At 40.9% G+C, this 14,043-nt stretch overlaps 1 protein-coding gene across 1 annotated transcript in view; it reads right to left on the reverse strand.

The window, feature by feature from the left end:
- Positions 1 to 14,043, reverse strand: part of DOCK8 (dedicator of cytokinesis 8) — a 96,389-nt gene that overhangs the window by 23,420 nt on the left and 58,926 nt on the right. The window contains exons 24-32 of the mRNA XM_065657910.1: positions 13,392 to 13,487; positions 12,458 to 12,604; positions 8,863 to 8,976; positions 7,676 to 7,831; positions 4,485 to 4,624; positions 3,726 to 3,895; positions 1,986 to 2,131; positions 1,087 to 1,269; positions 308 to 443 (exon numbers count right to left, since the gene is read on the reverse strand). Coding sequence (XP_065513982.1) covers positions 308 to 443; positions 1,087 to 1,269; positions 1,986 to 2,131; positions 3,726 to 3,895; positions 4,485 to 4,624; positions 7,676 to 7,831; positions 8,863 to 8,976; positions 12,458 to 12,604; positions 13,392 to 13,487 — 1,288 coding nt within the window. The remainder of the gene's footprint in view (positions 1 to 307; positions 444 to 1,086; positions 1,270 to 1,985; positions 2,132 to 3,725; positions 3,896 to 4,484; positions 4,625 to 7,675; positions 7,832 to 8,862; positions 8,977 to 12,457; positions 12,605 to 13,391; positions 13,488 to 14,043) is intronic.

The raw sequence follows: 14,043 nt of genomic DNA on the forward strand, positions 1-14,043 counted from the left end.
TTTTGACACCATTTATTCCCTCTTGATTAGACAGTTAACACAATTTCTCAGAATGTCTTAAAACTTATTTGTTGCCCTCATATTCTTCACCTGAGAAGAGCTCAGTCCTAGCTACACCTTGGATAGTTGAAAGCTAATGATATTTTTATCCACAGCAAAACCAAGAAAAGTCTGCAAGGGAAAGGACTGTGGGTCAAAAATCTAAGGATGAAAATGGGGATTGTGCATAAAGCCCAACAAACTCATTTATGTCTACAACCTCTTGAGATCCTCTCAAAAGATGTGGAGGGAGAGGGGTATGAAGTACCAGCTGGTATTCTGCAGCGCTTCATCATTTCTCCTCTGGCTCCTTCACCTCTCAGTAACGCCTCTTCTAATCGGGCCTTCACGTCTCGTGACTTCTGGAGTGCCTGGGTGCTAACTTTATCTGAGCTTTGTTTGCCCTGAAAGTAAAGTCAAAGCAATCAACATCAATGCCTCCATCTTTGGACATCAGCCCAAATTGTATCTCCAGAACCAGACACAACAGGAGAAACCTGTATAGGGGGCAGCAAGCAGTGAATATGATCGACTAATATATACAGGCTAATTAAATGTTGCAGATCAGGCTTTCCTGGTAGTATATGTACGGCTAATAAAAACAAACATATAGCTCCATGCTATAGGGAGAGAAATTGAAGTTCAGAGGGAAGATTATCTGATCCATTTCAGACAGACCCTGTCAGAGAGGGAGTCCTGATGTCCAGTCCCAGCTCTCAATTAAAGGGTCACCCCTAGTGTCCTGTCCATTACTTACAGAAGTGTCAATATATTCCCCACCAAAACCAGCCCTCAAATCCCCGTGAAAAGGAAAATAATAAAACAATTTATGTCAACTTTATAAGGCTTCCTTTCAAGTTTTGCCTGCATTGAGCTCGAAGACTACTGTCAGTTATTTTATCTGTATTAATTTGTCCATTTGTATCATAGATTAGACAGGAGCTAACTTAACAATTGTCAATAACAAATTTGCCCTGGACAGCAGGAAGGTAAGGAAAAAAAATTAAACCAAAACAGAACAACAAAATCAGGCCATATTTCACCTACCTTGTACTCAAAGCATGAGACACAAATGAAGAGGAGGTCTAAAATCCTGTTCAACTGCATGGATGGAAGGTCTGCAATCCATTTCTGTATTAGATTCTGATCAGCATTTTTCATGATCCAGAGGAAACAGATCAAAAGGTTGCGAGTAGTATCAGGACCTAATGTGGCACTCTGTCTGTAGGCCTAGGAGCAGATAAAGTAAATGCCAGTTGAAAGAAGAAAAGGAAGATGGAAGTCATTCAGGTGAAGTAATGTTATTTAAATTTCAGTGAAATCAAATCTTAGGACTGGACTTCAGTAAGTTTAACCACTTCTAGGTTATACTGATAGTATTTTTTGAATGTATGTTTGTGAGATTAATGACAGGACCACTGGTATGCATGTTAAAGACAGAAGAAAGCACAAGAGGATTGTTTGCTAGATGCTTTTATTTTAATTTCCTTAGAATAATGTAGAAAATGATTCTATAATTCTTTAGGCCCCTCTTTCCATGAAGTTGTCAGCCAAATGGCATAGAAGACGAAAACAACCATGAAGAAAGAGACAGAGAGAGAAAAAGAAAGATCTTGAGTCCTATATCTGTGAATTGTGGTGGGACTGGGGGCCAGTGAGGGAGTCATAGAGGCATTTGCTGATCTGGAAATGAGATCAGGTTGGGTGTGGAAATTGAAATAGGCATGTGGGAAAAAAAGTGGAACTACTTATGGCAAAGGGCTAATTAAATGGCTAGACATGAAGAGGAGAAGATGACAGGAGGAATATGAGGCATTCTTTGGGGCTGAAGGAAATAAGAACACAGTTCTTCATGACTGTAGTTATTAGTCACAAGAAAGGATACAGGGAGAAAACAAAGAGAAAAACAGATAAAAGAAAGGAGACGGACAGAGCACTGGATATACCATGGACACCAGAGATATTCCAGAGCTCCTGAGGTTGAACTGATTCCCCGCAATGGCAAGTGCCACATTTTGATTGATGGCTCCTGGAGACTCCTGTTCTTCTTCTGGGTTTCCTGTGCGTCCCTTTCCGCTGCGGGCATCTGCAACTAGATTTGAAATATACTATTGGAACTTCGGGAGAAATCCAGTTGTCTTCACTCACTTGTCACAGTCTTACACTGGACTGTAACCTAACAAAACAATTGGCACCTCCATCCCTGAGACTGTTGGTCTGCCTGATGTGCCAAGCAGTGAAAGAGACACAGCACTAGCAAGACAGATTGCAGCCATCTGCAAAGGCTGCAAAATTGTTCAAATAAACATAGGGAAAGGAGATGTGTCCAATAAGCTCCAGATGTTCAGAGAAGCTAAAGAAAAAGCAAAGGTAGTGGCAAACATGGGGCTGTCTCTGAAGTGCTTCATAATGCTTGGAACCATCCAGTTGCAGTCCATTTCAGGAAAAAGGATCAACACAAAAGCCATACATGGGTTTGGTGATATTCAACAACACATGTAAGTCTGCTAACCGCTGACAGAGCCAGTATTGCCTCCTGGCTAAAGAACAAGTTTAATTTCAAGTATCTATCTGCTTCTATTCCCTGCTAGTTTTTGACATCACCTTCAGAAAATGAAGTTATTTACACCTAAGTTTTGTAAGAATCTCTTCTGATTCTGAGTGTCCATTTTCTGTTTTGTAAGTCCTGTTTCTCAGAAAAGCTCGGTGACCAGCCAGTCCCAGTATGTTCAAAACAAGGTCAACAGCCTCTTGTGACAGATACTCAAAAAGAAAGACACTCTAAAAACCTAGCTATACTGGTTCACCTGGACTTCCTCATAATGTCTCCTTTTCATCTGTGCTATAAGGATAAGACTTAGATCAGAAGAAGGGGGTGAGATCTGATTAGCCAATGTATAATAAATGCTTTCATTCTATTACACTGAAAGTGCTAAATAATACTTTCATAGTATTTTTTGTCCAGACACTGAAACATATTTTCAGAACCAGTGACAAAAGTATATTCTTCAACAATTATACCTCTTTTCCTTATAGCCTTTATTTTATTTATGGAAGTCAAATGTAGTTTTCCAAGTGCACAGATCTACTATCTAACAAAAAAAAGTGAAATAGCTACTTTCAGCAATATCATACAAACACACATGTGGCAAAATGCAAGGAAACAGCTTAGATGATGTTTTTTTAAAAGGCTTGATAATATAGAGCAAAGTTTATAATTATAACAGGTGATAAAATTGTATTTCCTGTGTGATGATCTCATTTGCCCAATATTAATTTTGATATCATCTTAATAACACTAATGAGCAACAGAAAGAATACAATCCAATTACTTTAATTGTGATGTAATACAATGTCAGTGTCACTCTTGTTTTCTTCCCTACTGTCTGTTAAAACTGTCTTTTTCTCCATATTTCTGGCAGATCTAGGAGGATCATAGTATTTACACTAAGACAGGCAGGAGTAGTTACAGATATATCTCTGGTCTATCATTTGCTCGTGAAGTGAAGACACTGAAATTTTTCCTGTCTTTAAAAATCTCATCTACTTCTAAGAAAAGAAATAATATTCAACCTTACTAGACTGTGGGGAATTTCTGCATGTAGTGTGATCTCTTTTATGTTTGATAAATTGTTTAGACAAGTGACTCTCAAAAGCTGGACAATACAAAGGGAAAAAGATCTTACTTGTAAAATCATGGAGTTGTGGCAACGAATCCAAAATAATACCAACCAAAGGGAGATAGAGAGCTGCAATTTTAATCTTCACCTCTTTTTTGGAGCAACGTGGGTCTAGGTCATGGGAACTCAGTAGGCTGAGGATAGCACTGACAGCTTTTCTTTGCACCTTGCTAATCCTGTTGACACAAAAACCATCCATGAGCTCCATTAATGAGTCATGCACAAATTATTTATAAACCAAATGTTTAAGAAACAGAGTAGAGGTAAAAGAAACAAATTAATACACCAATATTAATTAGATAATCTCTTCCATTCCAAGCAGAGACTCATGTTCCCTGCAAAAGATAAATATCTTACATCTACAAGCCACTTCACCACAATCAAAGAGCACCCATCTCTTTCAAACTTCCCATAAAAATTCCATATGGTGAAGAGCAGAGCTTACAGAAAAGCATCAGACTCTGGCCAAAGTTTAGCTAAACTCTTAAGCTCAAAGGCAGAGGTGTTTTAGAGAGAAAAGCAACTGAAAATTTAAGCTATGTTCTCCATTTATGTATTTAGCCAGCACTACCACAACGAATAGTATATTTTTATTCACTGGGAACAACATACTGCAGATAAAACAATGACTGAGTTATTGCTATGTTACAGTGACCCACTGACAGAGTGAGGGAAACAGGACTGCCCTGGAATCAAACTATGACCTTGGCAAGAGTAATAGTGTGACTCGATCCCATTCTAAAATTTGCAAATAGGGATACTCACCCCTCACCATCTGCGTCCAGTGCTGCTGCCAGTTCAGTGAAAAGTAAGCCAGTCAGAAAGTGCTGCTGACGGTATTCGGCTGAGAGGTCAAACATACCAGCGATTTTCTGGTCCTGGAAACTAGAGCAGGAACTAGAGTTCTGCAGAAGTACATTAGAAGTGTTAAAGAACGATCACTGAAATCAGAGCTTCTTAAACAGGTTGTAGTCACAATCCATGTAGATAACGCAGAATCTCTACCAGAGGAAAAGCACAGACTTTGAAAGAAGGTTGGACATTTTGGAGGAGAACATCTGAGCATGAAACAAAAAGCATCTGGTTTCAAATTAGTTGCTCGCTAGGATGCAATTTCATCCTTTCCATTCTGTGAGAGTAACTCATTTGACATTTTCTGAGATGTAAAATTTCTACCCTCTTTTCATCAGTTTGGACAGGACGTGAAGTCAGAATTTTCTCTATGTTTACAACTCTTTACATTGCTCTTCCTGTTACATCGTACAGCAAGAGACCGGCCCTACATTATTAAGAGAGACCTTGGTGTCAGAAGCTCTGCACTGTGTTTTCTTCAGCATCCATTATGTCTAGCATGGAAGTAAGGTCAAGGGAGACAAGCGAACAATGTTTCCTTTCACCCTGGAAATCTTTGGCTGAGCTTGCTGGCAGCTGGTATAATTTAAAGCAGCCTTCAAACCACTGTAACTTATGGCTATGACTGATATACAGCCAGCCCATGAATGGAAAGTTGCTGCTATATATGTGTTGTGAACTTAGCTTCTCCAATCATAGGGCTGTGCCACAGGTCACCTGGAATCTTTTTGTCCTCTGATCAGGTGAGCGTAAGTCTTAGACTCTACTCCACAGTACAGCTATTGGGCTTTATGAGTCCGGATTTTGGGTTTAATTTATATTCTTCAATATTCTCTCCCAATATTTCTGTCAGTCACCTGGGAATAGTCCCAGAAAGCAAACACATGAAGTAGCAGTATACCACACTGTGGCAACTGTCTTCCAGCATATTGGGTCAAATGAAATTCATATCTCTGAGCAGCCCCATATTTTGGATCCACGTACTTAAGACCACTACCATTTTAGCCTCAAGCAGACAAGAATTTGCTATACTATGTTTGTGTGGAATAACGTTCAAGTGTAGAGTGGCCAGTTAAGTGAATTTGGTCTCTCTCCAATAATTCCAAAAGATTTATTCACAAGACCACATTTCTTACTGAAAACCTAACTCTAGTTGGGCAGCACTCCTGCAGACAGATCAAAATTACTGCAAGGGTAGTCATCTACTGCATTAAATCATCCAAGGGCCACAAAAACCTTATTGATTTGTGCAGGTTGCACTTCATAGGTTACTCCTAAGAGAGGAAAAGAGATGATGATGCTGTTTGAAGGAAAGAATGATTAAACTAGTGTCTGTCCAGCTCTGACTTGGTAGAACTAGTTGCAAGAGCTATGCTGACTTCTTTTTTTTCCCCCATAAGCAGAAGAGTCCCATTTCTAGTTTTGGCATCCAGGATTAGCATTAAGCACAAATATTGGGAAATCCTGACTATAAGAGCTTCATACTTTGCTTTTAAGATCAGGAAAAAGTTCAACAAGAGATTATTTACTATTATTGACCTGTCAGAATCCTTAAGGTATGAGATGTAGCACATCTTAGCATCCCACCAATTCTTTAGCAATGGCACTTGAAAAGAAACCATGAATTTGAACTGCTCCACTACTCAGAATATTTTTGTACCTTCCACCTTAGCTTCAGCTCCATTCCCCTGCATCCAAGGGCTGTGGCAATTATGGGACACTGCACTGAAATGCTTCATGCCAATCCTGACCTCTGCAAGACCACTGAGGTAGAAAACAAGCAGGCTTGCACCTTTTGTTATGGAGTCTGCCCCATGGTAAAAGCAAGGTACTATCTAAGTAGAATGCAGAGGAGAAGAGCACAAAGGCTGGCAAAATAGTTTGTGGTGTGCCAGACAACAATTTCTTTGTTGAACGTGTTTGCGAACTCCATGCCCCGGATGATGGATGGGAGGTTTTGATATTCAGGAAGTCTAGAGCTGTGTCAGTATCAGGTCAAGTCTGGAAAAATGTGCATGTAGTGGGAATGACATCGTGGGAGAAATGAGAAGTGATGAGGAGGGGCATTCGCGAAAATTGTGTGGAGAGGTGTACTCAGGATACCTGTGTGTGTGTTTCCACACAGAAAAATAAAAAAGTTCAAATAAGAGGGAAAACGCTATCTAGAAACCACAAGAGTAATCATTGGCAAAGTCGTAGCATCATCTGTACCACTGGGGTGTGAGGAACCCAGAACAAAGAACACTGCTATTTGGAAAGGGAAGCATGACAATCTTGCTCTGAACAAAACTAAGGCTCAACAGAAATCCATGATTTCAGGATATTGAAAATTGCAGTGTTGTAATCACTAACCTACATAGCAATAGCATCTGCATCCAGTTGGAGAACAAGAAGTTCAGCTAGAAGGCAAATGCATAGAAAGTTTGCTGTGCACAGCTGCATGCCGTAATTCTCCAAAACAGATGCTGAAATCTGTAATTTTGTTTGTGTATGTACAGGATACAGATGCACCTGTAAATTAGTCTTCAGAGCCATGTTCCTTTTAGACCTTGTATGCCTACCTTAACAGTAATTTTCAGTTTTCATGTTTCTAGAGTGGCACATATCTGTGTCATATTAAGTTTTAGAATCATGGAATCATTTTGGTTGGAAGAGACCCTCAGGATCATCAAGCCCAACCATAACCTAACTCTAGCACTAAACCATGTCCCTAAGAACCTCATCTATAAGTTTTTTAAACACCTCCAGGGACAGTGACTCCACCACTTCCCTGGGCAGCCTGTTCCAGTGCTTCACAACCATTTCTGTAAAGACATTTTTCCTAATATCCAATCTGAACCTTCCCTGGTGCAACTTGATGCCATTTCTTCTCATCCTATCACTTGCTACTTGGGGATAGGAACTCCCTTTAACTTGTGTAGATGCAGTTTTGCAGTAGTATTCCCTTAGTCTTTATTCTTCTTCCCATTTTCTTTCAGGAGGGAAGTCTTTCTAGTTGATCTAACAATGGCTAATTCTAACTTAAGTATCTGAATACAGAGCAACATAACTCTTGCTCTACATGTGTGCTTCTTGTGACGTTCACGCAATATCATCTTGCCTACCTGGGAGGATAAGGAGGGGGAGGGGGATGCTGGAGCAGATGCAGAGGTCATGAAAAAGAGGTTCAGATTGAGGTAATGCTCATGGCTGCAGAGAATTCTCAGGAACTCCAGTCTCATGGAAATCAGGGTGGAGAGTGAATTCAGCTTGTTTGAGAGCTAGAAAAGCAAACCAAAAAAATGTGTCATTTGATGGGTGTGCACTGTTTAAATTACTATGTAGTGAAATATCCTGCTTCCCGAAACAGAAATAGACAAATAGCCTGACATGCATTAAAATGTTCACTGGTTCCCTGTACCTAGCTAGTTTCCGTCCACTAGCTGCTGTTTGTTTGCAGTGGTGGTGTCTCTCTCCCCGCTCCCTGCTGATCTAGTAACTTCCCAAGGGACAATAAATTGTTTTTTTTTCCTCCCAAAGGAAAAACATACAATATTTTTTCTCTTCTGCATAACACAAAGATTAAAACCAAACAAAACTCTGCTGAGTCTCTGTCGAACTCATAAAAAGTCATGCTAAGCAACAAGGAGCATCAATGCTCTTGTCATTTCCCTTCATATCAACAATGACAACAGTGGAGTACTGCACACAGTACAGGAAACCAGGGTGGTAGCCAACATGTGTTTTACCTACCATCAACTGACAGAGGGCCTACCTTTGGCAGAAAAAACACAGCAGGTATATGAGGTCACGAAACACAAGGAAAACTTTCTTCTTCAAATATAACAAATAATTTCACAACAACATCCTGCATCATAATTTATTTTTAATTTTGGAAGGCTTGTAAAGCAAGAAGACAGAGATGGATCATTTTGATTGAAACCTCCCAAATCTAAATACTGTCCATCACATGAGTGCACTGGAATAGTCAGAGACCAAAAGCTGCTCTGTATGGTCTGAAGACCCAGCTGCTAAGGGATGTAAAAAAGCAAGGGAATAAAAGTGGCTCCATGGATGCTCTGCAGCAGTGCAAGTTATGACATTTCTAAAAGTCTTAACCTCTGCTCAATTTTTTTTCTGCAGACGACAAACCAGAAGAGGTTTAAAGTCTCTGCAAATGCAATAGGAAACAGAAAATTTACCTGCCCCTTTAACAAAACTCAAATGATCTTGATGGATAAATGAATCAAACACAACAGAACACCGGACTGGCCGTAAGCCAAATGCAATCCCAATCATGCATGGTGCCTACCTGATTACAGTAATGTTTGATGAGATTAAACACAAATCCTCGGTCCATTAAAGAAAGAAGATCATACAAGAAAAATGCCAAGCTGATATTAATTTTTTCTGCTTGCTCACTTTCCTTTAAAAAAAAAAGGGAAAAAATGAATTGCAGTTAGATGTATAAAACTTACATGGAGACAGAAGACTTTTTTGGAATCATTAAAGAAACATCTCATGGGACATACTGGATAAGATTGTTTCAGTTCTCCAGTTTATGTGATCTTGTTAAAATTACACAGATTCACTCCTGTAAATTATTTCAATTGTTGTAGCTTTTACAGAGGAAGATCATGGGATGAATGAAGCAGTTAATCTATGCAAACCTTTGGGCTGACAACAATGAAATGGAATTTGAGACCTGTTCTGAATTCCCTACGGACTGCAATCCTGCATATGCCTTTTTAAAAAAATTGAACCTTTAATATTAGAAAATACTGGCTTAGATACTTAAAAAATAAAATATATTTAAAAAAAACATTTATATAAATCTGCACTGGCTCTGCTAATGGAATGCCAAGTATTTTGTTTAGAAATTTTAAGTGTAAAACTGATAATAAAAAATTACTGGTAAGAAAAATCTGTGGGGTTTACCACAGCAGATAAGATCTTGCACGCTTAGAATTGGCCTGATTACCTGAGACAGAATCATAGAATAGTTTGGGTTGGAAGGGACCTTCAAAAGTCATCTAGTCCAACTCCCCTGCAATGATCTTCTACTAGATCAGGTTGCTCAGAGCCCCGTCCAGCCTGGCCTTGAATGTTTCCAGGGATGGGGCATCCACCACCTCTCTGGGCAACCTGGGCCAGTGTTTCACCACCCTCACTGTAAAAGTTCTCTTCCTCATGTCTGGCCTGAACCTCCCCTCTTTTAGTTTAAAAACATTACCCCTTGTCCTATCATAACAGGCCCTGCTAAAAAGTCTGTCTCTGTCTCACTTATAGGCCCCTTTTACATACTGAAAGACCACAATAAGGTCTCCCCAGAGCCTTCTCCAGGCTGAGCAACCCCAACTCTCTCACCCTTTCCTCATAGGAGAGGTGTTACAGCCCCCTGATCATTTTTGTGGCCTCCTCCGGCCCCTCTCCAACAGATCCATGTCTGTCTTGTACTGCGGACTCTGGAGCTGGACACAGGACTCCAGGTGGGGTCTCACCAGAGCAGAGCAGAGGGGCAGAATCACCTCCCTCAACCTGCTGGCCACACTGCTTTTGATGCAGCCCAAGATACAATTTGCTTTCTGTGCTGGGAGTGCACTTTGCCAGCTCATGTCCAGTCTTTCATCCACCAGCACCCCAAGTCCTTCTCCACAAGGCTGCTCTCAAACCCTTCATCCTCCAGCCTGTATGGATACCAGGAGTTGCCCCAACCCATGTGCAGGACCTTGTACTTGGCAGTGTTGAACCTCATGAGGTTCACTTGGGCCCACTTCTCAGGCTTGTTCAAGTCCTGCTGGATGGCATCCCATCCCTCAGGTGTGTCAACTGCACCACTCAGCTTGGTGTCATCTTCAAATTTGATGAGGGTGCACTCAATCCCACTATCTATGTCATTGATGAAGATATTAAATAGTACTGGTCCCAGTACAGACCCATGAGGGACATCACTTGTCACTGGTGTCCATCCAGACATTGAGCCATTGACCACTACTCTCTGGATGTGACCATCCAGGCAATTCATCATCCATCAAGCATTCCACCCACCAAATCCATACAGACAGTCCCCAAGTAAGAATCTCAAAGAACTTCATGTGCCCTCTAAAATAAGGCTACGGATACTTCAAACATACCAATTTAAATAATAAAATCCTAGTAGCATTTGTAATTCACCAAAAGGAATTTGTGGAGTTGCCTGAGGGATCCGCACACATTTAATGCTCAGAGCCCTCAGGAGGGTTCACTGAAGACTGACGAGATGACTGAGAAAAATGTTGCCCCTACTCATGTCCCTGACTAGTGAGAACAGGTGTGCAGTGCCTCAAGGTGGTTACAATTTAATTTTTCATTTTTCAACCTTTTTGTCATTGTTCAGGAATATATGTGTGTATATATATATATTTCCTATGATCTGAAATTAACACAGCAAAACATTTTTCTACTGTGAAGAAAAAATTACTTTTCTACTACCTTTCTGGGTAGGCTAAAATATGCCAGACATATCACGGTAGAATCCCAGGGCAATCTGACATGCTCAACCATGTATTAAAGCATACATTATTACTGCTTGGATTTAAAAATCAGACACACGTTACCTACTGCTGCTCTGTACAACTAACCAATGGCCCTAATTCTGCAAACATTGGAGTGGGATTTTCGCACATAATCAGGTTCTGTACACTTACTCAATCAAAATTGAATTGAATTAACAGCCCATAAAAACCTTTGTATTTCGCTTGAGGAAGCCATAAAATACTAATCTCTTGGCAAAACCTACAGTTCTGTGAAAACATTTTTAACGTAACAGAATTTTATTACAGAATGCATTTAAAAAAAACCCTCTCTGACATCTTAAGTAAACATTTATGTGGAAACAATTTCTCTGGACGTGGCTATCACCAAAGGATTGAGCAAAGAGTAAATCTTCAGGAACAACTTCTTTGTGGGCAGTGCCAATCACTTCTACCATTCTCTGCTCTCAGTTGTCTGATCTTGTGCCTTTCCCAGTTTCTGCTCCTCAACAGCAGAGCTGGGCACACATGGAAAAGTGGATCAGGAAACTGAGTTGGTTGAAAAGTGACCTGGCCGGCTAGCTCTCTGGGCTGGTCTGCCATGTAGCAGAGCACACTGCTGGGCTAGCAGAGCGTATTTGGCAGCTCTGGGGCATAAAACTGAGTTGGTTGCAAGAACAGAACAAATAACAATCACCCAGGGCCTTAGCTTTGTCTATTGGCAAGTGCAGAGTGACAGCAGTGATGTAAGCTGACAGTACTAATGTTAAAATACAAATTACATTTCGTGATCCTTTAAACTTTTTAATCTGTTATACCAGTGCAACTTGCTAAATTATATCAGGAGAAAGACTTTTGTGGGATTTAGGGTTACTTGCCTTTAATTTTCGTGTGGCCAGTCCCTCTTTAAAGAGATCTGGGATTAAATCACTCATGCCTGGATTTTGCAACCCTCAGGAGGAATATTGCCTTCATATTGCATAGCCAACTGCTGTCAGAGAAGTCAAAACACTATGCAGTAGAAATGAGGGTAACAGGAAAGGGGGATAAAAGGAATAAGCCCTGCCTGGGCTGCAGCTTTATGCCCTGGCTAATCTGGCAGCACCGTCACTGAAAATGGGTGCTCAACCTTTCCTATAGATGAAAAAGGAGATTCCCTCCCTGCACCCCACAGGCACAATGAGAAGGAGGCTGGGGAGTTGAGCTGAATAAAAACAAACTGTCTGCCAGGGGAGCACAAGGGTGCCCTTTGGCCAGCCACATCTCTTGCTTAAGGTCCATGTGAGAATACTGCCTCAGTTTTGGCCACTGATGAAGGTGAAACGGGATTAAATGCAGCTGAGTGTAACACAGGGTGAATAGCAAGGATCCACACTGCTTATTTAATGCATTTACCTTCTGTTTGACTAAAAGTGCAGCAATCTCCGAAGTAACCACACTAACTATAGTGGTAATATCATCTTTGAAGCGATCAGAGAACCGACTTCTTCGTGGGTTGTCTTGCTTCTCTATATTGTGAACATACTGAGCCATACTCTTTATCTGCAAAGCATAAAAGAAATATTAAAAAAATGTTCAAACTGGAGGCAAAACTACTGCTTCAAGTCAGCGCACGTGAGTAAGATACCCTACTGGTCTTTCCTGGAATGTAATCACTCTCATCTTCCCAGAGCTGCTGTCTGTAACAAATCCTAAATGTACCAGGAACGACAACAGAGAGCCTAAGACTCACAGACACTGATTCCTACTCGTGTTCACACAGTTGGCTACTCTCAGCACCTGAAATCAGAATCACCCTCCCCAGTCCCTTGCATCTGCATCTCTGAAATGCTGCTGTTTGCAACTTTTGCTCTTCATGATGACAGACAGGGAGTGACACTTCTGGAATTAATTCTTATTTCTTGACCTGCTGTTGGGTTGCTTATATGCTGCAAGTGGAAACCAGTATGTTTTTTCCACCAACATCCATCACTGCAAGGCTCTGTGAAACTGTGAGGCTGGGGAGTCTTGTCAGTGATCCCATGCTGTTAATAAAGTGGAAAAGAGAGGAACAGGTATTCACAGAAAAGGCTTAGTCTGTCTTTCAGCCTTCTGCAAGCTGTGGACCACTGTGCATGTAATTCATGCAGGACTTTGCCATCACAGGCTGTCAGTGGGGAATGGGGTTGAATATGGAGAATTCTTTAGTTGTACTTCCACTACATGGGACCTTTCCTTTTCTCATTGAAACTAAATAACTGAAGAGATCATCACCTAGCTAAATCTGTGCCTAGAGTACATGCTACATTTCACCATTAACTTCCTATATAACACCATTGTCAAATCTTACCAGGAGCTCAAAGAAGAACCAGGCATACTTGAACACAGTTTCTCTCACCATACCCGTGCTGACCACCATCTGCAGTGCCAGCTCCTCGTGGAAATGCTAGATAATAAACAGAGAGTGTTGGGAAATGGCTTTTCAATAAACTCATGTTCCATTTTCAACATCCCCCTTCTGCCATGTGGGAAACTCTCCCATAATGTAGAGTCAGCAGCTGGATGGGGATGTATGAACATCCCTGTAGGACGAAAAGGCAGATGTGACCAAAACGACATACAAAGAATGTTGGTGGGAAACAGACATTGGGACCTATTTTTCTGTGGATCCAGAACCCCAGATAACTAAACTGGGAAATGCGTTTGGTCCATCCTCAGGCCACTGGCTGTATGCATGATAGGGAGCAGCCACATTCCCTACTTCCCCTTATGCATTTCCATTTAGCACATCCATGTTTTTTCAGAGAAGGTAGAAGAATGTCTCTGTGGTGGGGAATAAGGACAGTAATAGTCACAGCAGTTTGTATAGAGGTTTGTAGCTGGAAATCATACTCTTTGCAGTAAGATCTGACCATAAGACACCCAATCCCAATGATCTAAACTTTCAGGAAACTCAAATCTGGACTAAAAATTTATTGCAATGTCTATTTTCTATTCCTGAC

Source organism: Caloenas nicobarica, chromosome Z (genome assembly GCF_036013445.1).
Source record: "Caloenas nicobarica isolate bCalNic1 chromosome Z, bCalNic1.hap1, whole genome shotgun sequence".
Classification (NCBI taxonomy): Eukaryota; Metazoa; Chordata; class Aves; order Columbiformes; family Columbidae; genus Caloenas; species Caloenas nicobarica.